The following is a 13,794-nucleotide window of genomic DNA, read 5'->3' as shown; positions in this document are numbered from 1 at the left end:
ACTTATGAAGGAAGGCTGAAATAATTGGGTTTGTTTAGTTTGGAAAAGAGAAGACTGAGAGGGGACATGATAGCAGTTTTCAGGTATCTAAAAGGGTGTCATAAGGAGGAGGGAGAAAACTTGTTCACCTTAGCCTCTAAGGATAGAACAAGAAGCAATGGGCTTAAACTGCAGCAAGGGAGGTTTAGGTTGGACATTAGGAAAAAGTTCCTAACAGTCAGGGTGGTTAAACACTGGAATAAATTGCCTAGGGAGGTTGTGGAATCTCCATCTCTGGAGATATTTAAGAGTAGGTTAGATAAATGTCTATCAGGGATGGTCTAGACAGTATTTGGTCCTGCCATGCGGGCAGGGGACTGGACTCGATGACCTCTCGAGGTCCCTTCCAGTCCTAGAATCTATGAATCTATGAATCTATAGAGTCCAGACACTGCATGCTCAGCTAGCATGGGTATAAATAGCAGTGTAGACTGGGAGGCACTGCTTAAAGCAGTGGTTCTCAAAGCCGGTCCACCGCTTGTTCAGGGAAAGCCCCTGGCGGGCCGGGACGGTTTGTTTACCTGCCGTGTCCGCAGGTTCGGCCAATCGCGGCTCCCACTGGCTGCGGTTCGCTGCTCCAGGCCAATGGGGGCTGCAGGAAGCGGTGTGGGCCGAGGGATGTGCTGGCCGCCCTTCCAGTGGGAGTCGCGATCGGCCGAACCTGTGGACGCGACAGGTAAACAAACCAGCCCGGCCCGTCAGGGGCTTTCCCTGAACAAGTGGCGGCCCTAGTTTGAGAACCACTGGCTTAGAGGACAACAGAGTAGAGTAGTGTGGCCTGCACTCCTGAACCGAAGGATATCTACTCTATGTGGCTCTCTACACGCTCAAACAATGCCTTCCATGTCTACACTACTATTTTTAGCAGTGTAGCATCAGCCTGTCCCTTCAGTAAAAGACTCTGGTAGCACAGAGAGGCTCTGACACAGGGAGGCAGTGGGGAAAGGCTCCAGCAGCTACCCACTGCTAGAACCTTTCCCTGCTGTGTACCTTTGCTGGACCTTTTCACTGCTGCATGTATCTACATGTACCCTACATCTGCTGCAAGTGTAGGGAAGTGTAAGCAAGTTCTAAGTTTATTTACACAGCTGATCTATTTTTCTATTAAGCAGATCAATTGTGCTCTGCCTATAAAAAATGCAATCAAATACATTAATGCAACATTATTGTTTTCTGTTTAACTGGAGAAGTTAGAAGACACAAATCTTAAGGTTATTGCGCCACCACTCACTGAGTCACATTAATGAAGGTTTAAGTGGTGCATTGGCCCTGTGCTAGCCCTCTGCAAAGGGATAAATTTCCCACTAAGGTCCTGATCCTCCAGTGAGTTCCATGCAGGCTCGGGAGCCATACTTGTACTTACAGGATTAGGGCTCCAAATGCACTTACAGGATTAGGGCTCCAAATGCAGGCTAACCATGCTTTATAGAGTCACAGTTCAACATTCTAGGGTGTATATGCCCGTAATGTCCTCATTACAAGCCTCTATACCATTAACTTTCTTTACTGCTGCTGCACATTGAACTAAGAATTTAAAATTTATGTGCCAGACCTTCTCATTGACTAAGTGGAGTTGTGCCAACAAAGAATTTGACCCTTCATCTACCCATCTACCTTCTCCTCTTTATTAGCTTCAAAACCAGAAGCTGTGATTTGCCCCATTTTACCCCATTAAAAATATGCTTCTGCAGTTGGAGTGACTTAGCTGGTAGCTCCTTAAGTCTTTTCCTCTAGCTTCTGTATCCCCCCCTAAATCATCTGGCTGCTAGGGCAGCTCCCATATAGAGAGGGCTATAGAGAGGGCTACGGGCATAAGCAGCAGCCCGCCAACCCAAACAACTCTCATTTTCTCGGCTTCAGTGCCACTGAAGTCTGCCACAAAGAAGTCTAGCCCCATGAAGACTCCCTTATCCACACCCAAAGTAGTAGTTAGCCTTCTAGTAGTTAGAGTCAGGGAGGGAGGGTCATCAGGGCAAAGGGAAGTAAATAAACCAAGAAAGAGCCAAAAGGAATATAAATAGAGTTGTCTTAAATTGCCCAGATTTAAATATTTTTGTAGTTATTTTGAATTTCAGTGAAAAAACTGGGATGAATTTTTTCATACATTTTTTTGCCAAAAATTAATCTCATTTTCCACCATCTGTAGAGCTGTTCAAATTTTTTCAAAATTTTGATGAAATATTAAATTCAAATTTCAACAAGGAAAAAAAAGGAGTAAATTTTGGGTGAAAATGTTTGCATTTCCCCCCAGCTTGAAATAAAACTAATATATAAATAAACTGATGCTTAATTTTTTAGTTTTTAATTATTTTTCTTCCAAACCTATCAAAAGTGTCACTCCGTATTTTGGGCTTTAATTTACATGCAATAACTTCAACTTATTTTGTTGTAGCATTGACCTCCCCCGCTTCCCCCCCCCCCCCCCGCCAAAAAAAAAAAGTGTGGAGAATCAGCTAGGAGAACTATTTTGTTTTTGTTGTTTTGTTTATTTTTCAACTTTACTTAATTTTGAAAGGGCTGAATGAAAAGGCCTCAGATTTTGCAATAGAAAATTCACACTTCGTCTGAAAACAAGCAAAACAACCTTCAGTCGGCACATAAATTGTTTCAGGAAGTCATGAGCTTCTGAAAACGGGTTTATAATGGGAGGCTGGGATTTTCAAAACAGCCTAAGGAAGTTATACACCCAAATCCCTTTGATACTCAGTGAGACCTGGACTCCTACTTTTCTTAAATTCCTATTTTTGCAACTGTTACTGTACTTTAGTGGATATCCCTCGTGAAAACTATAAGAATGGCAGGCTAAATTTTTTGCTTGCTAAGGTTGACAGTGTTCTGCTGAGTGTCATGAAAAGATAAATAAAATCGATTTGCTTAAAAGCAGGATTTGTGCAGCTGTTAGTCCAAGGTTTTGTTTTAGGCTCATCTTCACATAATTTTTTTTTCCCCACAGAAAAAATACAGGTGTCACAATTTTGTTTTTTCACACTGAAAATATTTCTGTTTAAGAATTTCCTTGGACATCTTAAGGATAATTCTGTTTTAAAAAATAACTTTGTTATGTTGGTGGGTGATCTGAATGGAAGAAAAGATTTCTCTCTCTCTTTCTCTCTCTCCCTTTTTTTTAAACTAATAGAAAGAACTAATTGAGGGAAAGCTAAAGGAATTGAATTCAAGATTTGTATTGCACATGTAAACTAATCTTTGTACAATGACATCTTTCGAAAGCTGTGTAAGAATACCATTCATGCCCTGTCCTATCTAGCAAATCCTCCCCAGAAAAGAAGCAAAATGAAGGATTGTCATGAGCAAGCAATAAAGACTTTCAAGGAAGGGGTTCTATTCACAATTGTTGTTTGTCTACTAATTCATTAACATTTAAAAATACTGTATAATATCCTAGTTTAAAAAAAAAGTCCAGTACCAGTCATAGTAGGTGTGTCAGCTGTACTTCAGGGAAAGAATACCCTTGACAGGGTTAGGATCAAGTTTTTAAGTGAAAATACAATAGAACTCCAAGGAGCAAAGAATTGTTGAATAAATGCAACATATTCTCAAGTATTCTTATGTGCCAAGTGCTGAAATGTAGTGCATCTGTGAACATGCTGAAGTGAAGAAAACCATTGGTTCAGTAGTCGGTGATTTTGTATAGCCGAAGCAAAATGGCTCTGTGCTTCAGAAGCTGCCACTGCATTTAGAGAGAGCTTTCTGCAGGTCCTGAAATATTAATGACCAAGGTTTAACATAGTAGAAAACAAAAGATTATGTTGTGTTAAGAAAAAGGGGGAAATTCCTGTGAATTGTAGAATTTGAAACCCCACTCCCATGCCTACTCCATCCCCTCAATCCCTTCCTAGCCCCAGAGTCTGAAAAGAGGGTATAACGTGGGATTGTCCCCATGAATGTGTAACTGTCGTATCTTCCTGTTTTTGTGATAAAATGTTAAAACCACAGCAGAATTTTCGTCCCCTATGTGGGGCTGGTTATTCTGTGCTTCATTTACCATGAATATTGGTATTAGGAAAAAATCAAGTGATAGTCATTCATTGTATAATTTCTGTGAGCCATTAATACAATTAAGCTAGACGCTTGATTTTTTTTAAAACATAGAAATGGAGTTTGCAGTATAAGTGGGATTAGTTAGGTCTCAGGTTGTATATTTTTCATCTCCCTTTCTTTTTTACATTGCAAAAAAGTGCTCTCTATCTGCATCTATGTATTTGTCATTTTCAGGATTAGGGCATCATTGTGATCTGATTTATGCTAATACAAACCAGGTGCACCACCATTTTCAACAGAGTTACTACCAATTTACACCGGTGTAACTCAACTCAGAGTCTGTCACTTACATGTCAGTGGTTTTAAACCAAATGCATGAAGGCTGCTAGCAGTATTTGAGCTCATTCGTCAAACATTGCAACTCCGATGTAAAAAAATATTAAGTTAGTTTTCCCTTCTTTTGGCAGCCCGTACTACAAGCAGAATAACCCATTTTACACAAGTTGCCTTTGTTTACTGTGACTGACTGAGTGACAGCCTGTACCCAGTGGGTTTCTATTTGTGTTCAGGGACTAATTGTATTTGATGTGGAGAGGTTGGGCTTGACCCCAGAGCTTCTTCCTGCCAAAGCAGCGGTTTCTGATTTTAATCGAAACCCCAAGGCCATTTGAAGTGTAGCCAAAAAGCACCTTGCAAGCTGAACCTTATCTAATTATGTGATGTGTATAAACTCTGGAAGCATAAATCTTAGTCATTGGAGCAACATGTTATTATAAGATTCACTGGTCCAGTGACAGCCAAAGTGAGCGAGGCCAAGATCGATCTCGCAGTGCTTTTATTGACAGCGCTCCACACATCATGAAGTTTAGACTCGTTAAGGAAATTCCATCAGTGGCTTTGGTTAGGAAGAGTGAAGTAACACACTCCTTTACAAATGTGTTGCTAAAATCCCCGTTTAGGGTGTGTATCATAAAAATAAAAGAATAAATGAAAAACAACAATAAGTGGATGAGTGCAGAGAGGAAGAACTCTAAAGATAGTCTAGGTGCTAAATGAAGAGCCTCGAGAGTGAGTCATGCTGTAAATATGGGGAATAACCCTCCCTCTTACACTCTCTGTTCTTATAAAAAAACACCTGGATGTTTGCTCTGGCCTCTGAAGGGTTGAAAGCCAGTGGTGTTGGCTGCCTTCTCTCTTTTGCCAAGGCACAGATTTCTAGGATGACATACCTGGGGGCCCCCACTAAAACTTGCTATTAACGACAGTAATGAGTTTTTTCCAAGTGATGTAAAAGTAGCCATCCGTGTAAGCGTCGCCTTTATGAAGATGATGTCACTGAAAGGTTGCCAAGTGCACATGGGGATTCAGTGCCAGCAGTGCAGCTATTGGATACCCTAGCTTCGAGGAGGGAAGAACATGCTTATTTCCTCCCTTGGGGAGAAAGAGCCAAATTAATCCTGCCTTGCCAGAGGGAGACATGCCATTTCCGGGCATGTTAGACTCAGAGCCTCCCTGCCAATCACAGTGGGTGCCTGTTCCACTCCATCTCCAAAATTGGCACTGTCAGACTATCAGCTGCCATTCCTTAAGTGGTCGTAGAATTAAACACTTGTGCCCTGTTACTGCGCTGTATGAGTGTGTGCACGCAGGTGGGAATGGGGAGTGACATGCAAGACCATGTATAACACAAAGATGAAGCAGGTTTTCCAGCAAAGTTGGTAGGGAAATGTGCTTATAGGTGCTGTTGAAATATCACCAGACCAGCTTCCTAAAGGGCCCTTGTTTGAATTAGAAATTGTATCCCTCAGTGTAGGGCTAGCAACTAAGAGCTTGTTGGTTTGTTAACTTCTCACGTGGGACTACGTGGGCATGGTTTGTTCTTCTTCAAAAATGTCTCCATCCTAGATTTTGAGTAAAGGAAACAGCATTTTATTATCACATACTGGGCAAATAACACTCTCCATTCCCTTTTCTCCTTCTAGCTTGCAAAATCGGATACTACAAGGCTCTCTCCACAGATGTTTCCTGTGCCAAATGCCCATCCCACAGCTACTCCATCTGGGAAGGCTCTACCTCCTGCACCTGTGATCAGGGCTTTTTCCGAGCCGAAAATGATGCTGCCTCCATGCCCTGCACTCGTAAGTCAGACTCTCTTATTTATTTATTCTTTCTGCCTCAATAATTTGAAAAACGTTGCCTTGAGATGTACATCACACTTTGAGAAGTGTGCGGCAGCAGCATTCAGTAACCATTCTTCTTCAGCCGAGTAAACGCAATGTATCGAAAGCAGGTCTCTTCCCAACACCAAACATAACATGAAATTTATAATTAAAGGAGAGATGAAATCATTGCTGTAAAAATAAATAGCTCAGTAATAATCAGAGGTTTGACCTCATGCTCCATTATTATCAGTGGTGGAGACAGGAATAGAACCTGTATCCTGAGTCCCAGTCCAGTGCACTATCCTCTGAACTACACAGCCTCTTCTGTTTTAAAACCTTAATGTATGTAGAAATTGTGATACATTTGCTCACAGTTACAAGGATGAATGTAAATATTTGGATATTTAGTGAGACTGTCAGTGTTGAGTTGACTAGTTTAAAATTTACAGCATAACTCCTTAATGATGGCAGTAGCAGTCTTAAACACCAAGATGCTTGGTTTGTTGTGCCCCTGATACATACATGGTTTATAAGTGCATATGAGCAAATCTGTATCAATCAAATCTGTGCAACATCTGTAAATCCTCCAGTTGCTCCAACTTGTGGGGAAACAGGAGATTACATTTTAATTCCACAAGGATGTTTTCATCAGCGAGAGCATGCCTACGGGGGTAAGGACAACCAGCATATCAATCTGGGTATGTGTTAGTGGGTCATGCTGTTTAAGAAGTGAGACTTAAACCTTCCCTCAGCCTAATATTTTGAATGAATATAATATTCTGAGTTAATAAACATGAAGGCTATATTTTGCTGGGGTGTATTCATGTACGGCTCCCATTGAAGTCTATAGCAGTGGCTCTCAAACTTTTTTACTGGTGACCCCTTTCACACAGCAAGCCTTTGAGTGTGACCTCCCCTTATAAATTAAAAACACTTTTTAATATATTTAACACCATTATAAATGCTGGAGGCAAAGCGGGGTTTGGGGTGGAGGTTGACAGCTCGCGACCCCCCATGTAATCACCTCGCGACCCCCTGAGTGGTCCCAACCCCCAGTTTTAGAACCCCTGCTCTATAGGATGTGGTGGTGTCTGTGTGAGAGAGTGAGAGAGAGAGATTTTTTCTTTTGTTCGTTTTTATTGTAATCCAAATTTCTTATGAGGAGATGGGTCACATTTTATAGTGTCAAGTATCAGGGGGTAGCCGTGTTAGTCTGTATCCACAAAAACAACAAGGAGTTCAGTGACACCTTAAAGACTAACAGATTTATTTGGGCATAAGCTTTCGTGGGTAGATGGTGCATCTGAAGGGTTTTCTTGGGTTTTTTACCCACGAAAGCTTATGCCCAAATAAATCTGTTAGTCTTTAAGGTGCCACCGGACATTTTATAGTGTCCCTTTTAATCTTCATTTCTCCCCTTCATTTTTTGTCCATCACTGTTACAGCATCCTCCCTAAATTCCAGGCCTTCCCTTCCAATAATCGCATCCCTAAGCACCATTATTACAGCAGCTAAAGATTCCAATGAAAACCTGGCCTTAGTGAGAGAAGTCCTGACCAAAAATGAAACTATCAAATGAAGGTTTGAGGTAAGGAGACACAGCATGTGCAAGTGACCAAAGTGCAAAGAGAGGGTTCTAATGGATAGTGAGTCATATCCAGGAAATGGTTTTGTGGAAGGATAACATGTATATTTACAAGTACAGTTCTTTCTTGTGAAGCATGTTCCTGCAGATGATCAGTTTGGGCTAGGATCCACGTTTGCTAAGTTTAATCGCTGTGAGTGAGGTTCTGACCAGCTTGTGTGTGTAGTGGGGTTGAGGCTGGTGCAGTACTCGGTCACAACTGCAGTCGTTGTTCTCGGGATTACCCCCAGGGTTATAGCTTAACTCAAAAAGTTGGAGACGAAGAGTTGGGGACACAGCCCTGCCCCCACTCCTCACTTCTGCAAATGAGAATACTGGGCACACAGAAACAAGGAGGCTGCACAGAACCAAATGCACTGGAGCATTAGAGGAAGAATGATGGTCCAGGTCTGAGCTCTGCCTGGAACAGTGTGGATTTACACTGCACCCACTGTAGCCCAGTGCTATGATTTGAGCCTGTATATATTACAGGAAAGAGTGTGCATGCGTGCGCTTGCATGTGGTCTGTAAGAAATGTGAAATGGATTTGTTTTGTTGGATTGCTAAAAAAGGTTAAAGGGTTTATTTCTATGTGACCCAATGTGAAGGAGAACAACGAGGTTATTTCTGTGTTTGTTTATGATTTGATTGAGAGGGCAGTCACATCCGGCAGGCTGCTCACTCTCCAGCACACCCCTCCTCTGAAGTTTTCGGCTTAGCTACGTTCTAATATTGTTTATGACTGTGTATGCTTATGACATATACAACAGAAAAGGCTCTGATCGTGAAGTGTATCCCTGTGTGAGCATGATAATGCATCGTCTCACAGCAAGATGGGTTTTGCAAGAGGACACCCGCCCCACCTCTCCTTCTGAAACCAACTCCACGTAGCCATTGGCCAACTCCTTCTGGGCAAGTGACGGAAGCCATTTAGGGAGCCTGTATGTAAGTTACCCTTCCAGAAGAACCCCCCGAGTTGGTCTGCCTTTCCTGACAAGATGTGGAGATGGAGAAGAACATAAACATCAGAAGTTTTTTTTCAAACTGATTTCAGACGCTAATCAGTTCTTACCAGTTGGTTAAACCAGGTGACAAAGCCAATTCCCTTGTGCTGACAGCCATAATAATCAGGCACCTTCTTTGTTCATTATGCTCTCTTTAACCCTGGTATTCTCATTCAGCCCTGCATTTAGTAATCGCTCAGTGTGACGGCACACTAAAGAAGAAATAAAACACAGTATCTGAGATCCATTCTTCTAGCAAAAAGATAGACTATGCTCCAGTGGCTTGTAAAATCAGGTTTCTGTTCACTTGGAGAACTATTAGACCAGGTGAACAAAAGTAGTGTTGGGTAATTTGGAGGGAAACACCTGGAATGGACTGTGGGTTGATCATTTTTTTAAACTATATATTATTATTTCTAAACCTTTTTTTAAGATGAAGAACTTCAGTCTCAGGACTCTTTTCTGTAGATCCTTGACCCATTGGTATCGATTTCTTTTAGTAATATATCAGCTGCTCGCTTGTCATTTGTATCTTACCCTTTGCAGGCTTGGGGAGGAAGACTCTTACAGCTTTCCATTAACCTGATTGTGCTTATGGATGAGAGGGAATTAGAGATCTTCCTCCCTTCCCTTTTACACAATTCTCATGTCAATGAAAATTGCACCTACTTTCTGATGTGCTGGGCCAATCATGTTCCCCAGAGCTTCGAATATTCTGACACTATCCCTCTGCATCAAAGATTTGATGAGGAATATTTTACATGTTCTTTGTCCTGTGTTAAATTATACAAACCACTTTTTAACTCTTGCTCATGCCCCCTTTAAGTAAATGACCGAAATTTGACATGTAGTTACACTGGTAGAAATCCAGTATAGCTCCACTGATATCAGTAGTTACTCCTGACTTACACCTACAAAACTGAGAGCAGAATATGGCCAGGTAGGGTTGCATGGGTATGAATGACAGCAGAGTTTGATCTACAGATTGTAGCTGGGACATGTGAATAGGGCAGACATAGATGCACAAAGACACAAAGACACACATTTACTTATGGGACAGAAGGGAACTTTCACTTTAGTCTCCTCTCCAAGGGATAATCACTGATGTTGTGTCATTGCTGAGGAAAAGAACCACGTCCTCCTTTCTTAGACAAAATTCTCCTTCTTACTTTGGATCTGCCTTATTGGCTAAATCAGGAATTCAAGCTTGCAATTCTAAAGCTCACAGGGCTTGTCAGCTGTGTGCTAGGGCAAGGAAATGGTATGATTGACCTATAGTACACTTGAGCAGAAACTGTGGAAAACAGTCATTTTTCCCCTCTAGAAGCATGGCAAAAGTTATATTAATGCAACTATTCAGCCCTTCATTATACTTCAGTACTTGTTGAGAAGATGGGTCTGTCATAAGGTTATCACTTACATGGGGTATTCATGGTCTCCACAATAAACAAAGTTATGAGAGGTAGAAAGCCACCAATTTAACAGTCATGCTCCTCACTCCTGAATTTCTCTTTCTAATCTGTGAGGTTGCCAATTTTAGACTTTTTTCCCCCTTGCTAAATTCCATTCTGGCATAGGCAGGTGTAATTCCTACTCAAGTCAATGAGAGTTGCTCTTGCTTACCTATGTGTCTCTTTCACTGTTTTTTAATAAACAGTGCACACAGTATAAGCCGGCATGGGGCACTTTTGTGTTGTTTATATTGCCTGTTTGATCAAGAATATTAATGGTTTGTGATTGGGAGCATTTTACAAAAGAGAGATGATTAGCATAAACTGTCCAGCTTGAGATCTGTCTAAGTAAATGACCCTGAATAATTTAGTCTGTTGTGCCACCCAAACAAGGACTGATTGATTGATAGTTTGGCATGGCCTAAAATATTCCTAAAACAGCTGCTTTTTAAGACAGTTTATACCAAAAGAGCTCTTAGAGTTAATGAGGACAAATTTAGCAAGATGTGTGATGAAAGTGCCTGCTTTAAAAAGGCTTTCACCAGTTTAGGTCATCAAGAAATCAAAAGAGCCTTACTTCAAACAGCAAACGTCACTTAGTTTGTCTTTACATTCACCTCTTCTAATTGAATTTAGTGCACTTCTGTATTTCCTCCAGAAAGTATATTGTTTTTAAATTACCATTTCAGTCCTATTACTCATGCCCCCAGCTTCTAATGCTTTCTGACAGTTATCAACACAATGAACTATAATGAAATGATGAACAATCTACAGTGGAAACTCAATGTGGATTCCACTAGTGCTGTGTGACTGTGTTGTTAAAATCTGAATGTAAATTAAAATAACACTGTCCTTACTTGTTTCCAAGGTCAAGGTTTAAAAAAAGGTCTGTAAGGTCTAAACACTTTAATCCTGCAAATGTTACATTCTCATATATGTCCTTGATTCCATCCTCTGTTACACTTAAAATATTGCAAAGATAAACATTGGCCTACATTTTCAAAAATGTGGGTGCAGTTACATACCTATTTGCAAATACATTCACAATAACTCTGCATGCGAATGACTAATTGCACATAGAGCTGGTCATCTGAGCATGTATTTACTATATTTACTACAATTGCTTACATTTTTGCATAAAGAACACACACATACATTTTTTCTTAAACTTAGCCCTTCACTGCACATCCAGACAAATTCTGATTGTCACCTGTTCTAATTGTATATAATTTGAGGTCAACTGCTGGTACAGAAGAACCAGATAGTAGGGGAAAACATGTGACCATGGAAGCGGTAGTGTGTTGCAGGCAGCTTTAGCATGGACTTCTCCCTATTTTCTTCCCAGGGTTTCCTCCACACTTTTTCTAGAAATGCAGTCTGAGGCCTTCAATGGGAAGTTGTACCATATGCTATGAGAGAGCAAATGAGGACCAGTGTAAATGACATTGAGACCTATACAAGAGACTACCCTTATTTGGCACCCTCCTGTCATAAGAGACAGTGTTTCCCAATGTAATAATTCTGCCTCACGTTATTCGAAGACCATAATTAAACAACTGATTTTATTATTCCTTTAAGACAGATTTAATTATATGAATGCTGCCTCATCTTTAAGGAACAATAACCCATAACTGTATTGTATAGAACTTCCTTCATACCGACCATTATCTTGAAAAACTTTTTAGGGTAAAATATTACAGTTGCAAAGTTATGCAAAAATAACAGAGGCAGGAGAAAGAATTGTATTTTGCAGAGGCAATAGGGAAAGAGTGATTTGGGGGATTTTTTTGGTTTTGTTTTTAGATGAGATTTAGAGAGATGTCATCAGTTAGCTGCAGCTATATTGGAAGGGATTTGGGATGACAGGAATTTTGCAGGAGAAAGCTCTCTCTCCACAAACTGTGTGATTGGATGAAGGGACTAAGGAGAGGCTAAGTGGGAGGAGGGTATGGGACAAGAGAGGGGTTGACTCGCTGAAACAAGTCTATAGAACATTTTAAAAACAAAGAGGCCATTTTTTGGACCAGATCTTGATGTGAATGGCGAGCCAGGGGAGTTGTTCATTAAGGGCAAGATCCCCTTGAGATATTAGCCAGCTTCTGTCTCTCTTTCGCCGTATCTTTAAATTAGTACAGACATTTACTGGATTAATTTGGGACTCTGATTTGGCCCAGTCCTGAAGTCCATACTCAGGCAAAATTCCCATTGAAGTAAATCAAGTTTTACCAAAGTAAAGAATTCAGCAGTTTGTTACAGTGACATGACCTATTTTTCCAGGTTGGACTTTTTCCTATCCAGTGTCCAAAGAACCTTTTGCCATCCATAATGGGTATCATTGCTTTTAATCTAAAAAGCAATTGGATGGATATTTGCTCTTAGCTGCAGTTAAGCTAGTTAGTGAAGATGTGGTTGTGCTTCTTTAGGCTGTGTGAGAGCATGAGTTGCCACACATGCTGGTTTCGGAAGGTCAGTAGTTGTTACTAGAGTAGCGATTGGTGGGGGAATTCAGAGAGCCCACACAGTGGTGACATGTGTGTCTCAAACCTCCAACGGCACATTAATAATTAGAGCTCTGCGGTAACTAGCTTCGCTTCAGAGAAGTGGAAATATCAATTGCATTGTTTTTTAAATCAAAGAAACCAAGTCTTACGTATCAAGTAACCAAAAGGGAAGAGGTCTTTTGGCATGTCAATAGGAAATAATACATGCCAGGAAAATGGACCAAAGGTCCTAGTTAGGCAAAACTCCCACCGAAATCAAAGGGAGTCTTGCCTGAGTAAAAGCTTTGGAATCCGGCCCTTGTGTCCCAATCAGATGCCCTGGTGAATCTATTAAAAACCTGAACTAATATTAATCTGTGCCCAAAAAGAAAGAAAAGTAGCTGATGATATCTCAAGTGGTTGTTACATTTAGTGGACTATTGACTTTAGCCCTCATAGTTATAAAAACACATAGCCTATAATGATAAATGACCAAGAATGTCCATGCAGCTAAGAAGCAACTGTTGCCCTAAATGGCAGCGCTTATGTAAACTAGCCTGCAGCAACCAGAGAGCTGTCCACAACTGCTGAAAGAAAACAATTAGTGGCAGCAACATATACAACTGTCAGGGGAAAGCATGGGCTTTATTTCAGAGTCAAAACTTACACATCCTAAGTGTTTACTCTGCGTTATAACCTGTCTTTCAGATGGAGAGAGATTAACAACAAAGGCTTATCTGAAGGGCTTCACAGCCCAAACACTGAAGCATTATTGACAGCTCCAAAGTTGTACATGATTAATGACGCTTTATAAAATAGAAAGAGGAGAACCAAGGTGCTTCTTCTTGAACTCTTGTCCTTGCACCAGTTTCCCCAGCATTTCAGTGAGGCAGCAACAGGAGTTTAAAGGAATTTATCTTATTATTTATTTGAGGGTTTTTTTCTGTGCACCCAATTGGAAACACTGCAATCTGCATTCACATTTGAACTTTGTCTCTAGGGAGTTCAATTTTAGACTTGTGATGGATTAAAAAA

General features: G+C 40.8%; 1 protein-coding gene across 1 annotated transcript in view; it reads left to right on the top strand.

The window, feature by feature from the left end:
* The window catches only part of EPHA4 (EPH receptor A4), a 131,768-nt gene that overhangs the window by 53,880 nt on the left and 64,094 nt on the right, over nucleotides 1-13,794 (top strand). Inside the window, exon 4 of the mRNA XM_065410526.1 lies at nucleotides 6,021-6,176. Within this exon, the coding sequence (XP_065266598.1) occupies nucleotides 6,021-6,176 (156 nt within the window). The remainder of the gene's footprint in view (nucleotides 1-6,020; nucleotides 6,177-13,794) is intronic.

The sequence above is a fragment of the Emys orbicularis genome, chromosome 9, assembly GCF_028017835.1.
Source record: "Emys orbicularis isolate rEmyOrb1 chromosome 9, rEmyOrb1.hap1, whole genome shotgun sequence".
Lineage (NCBI taxonomy): Eukaryota > Metazoa > Chordata > Testudines > Emydidae > Emys > Emys orbicularis.
The sequence above is the reverse complement of the archived record's forward strand: the minus strand, read 5'-3'. Positions and strand labels throughout refer to the sequence as shown.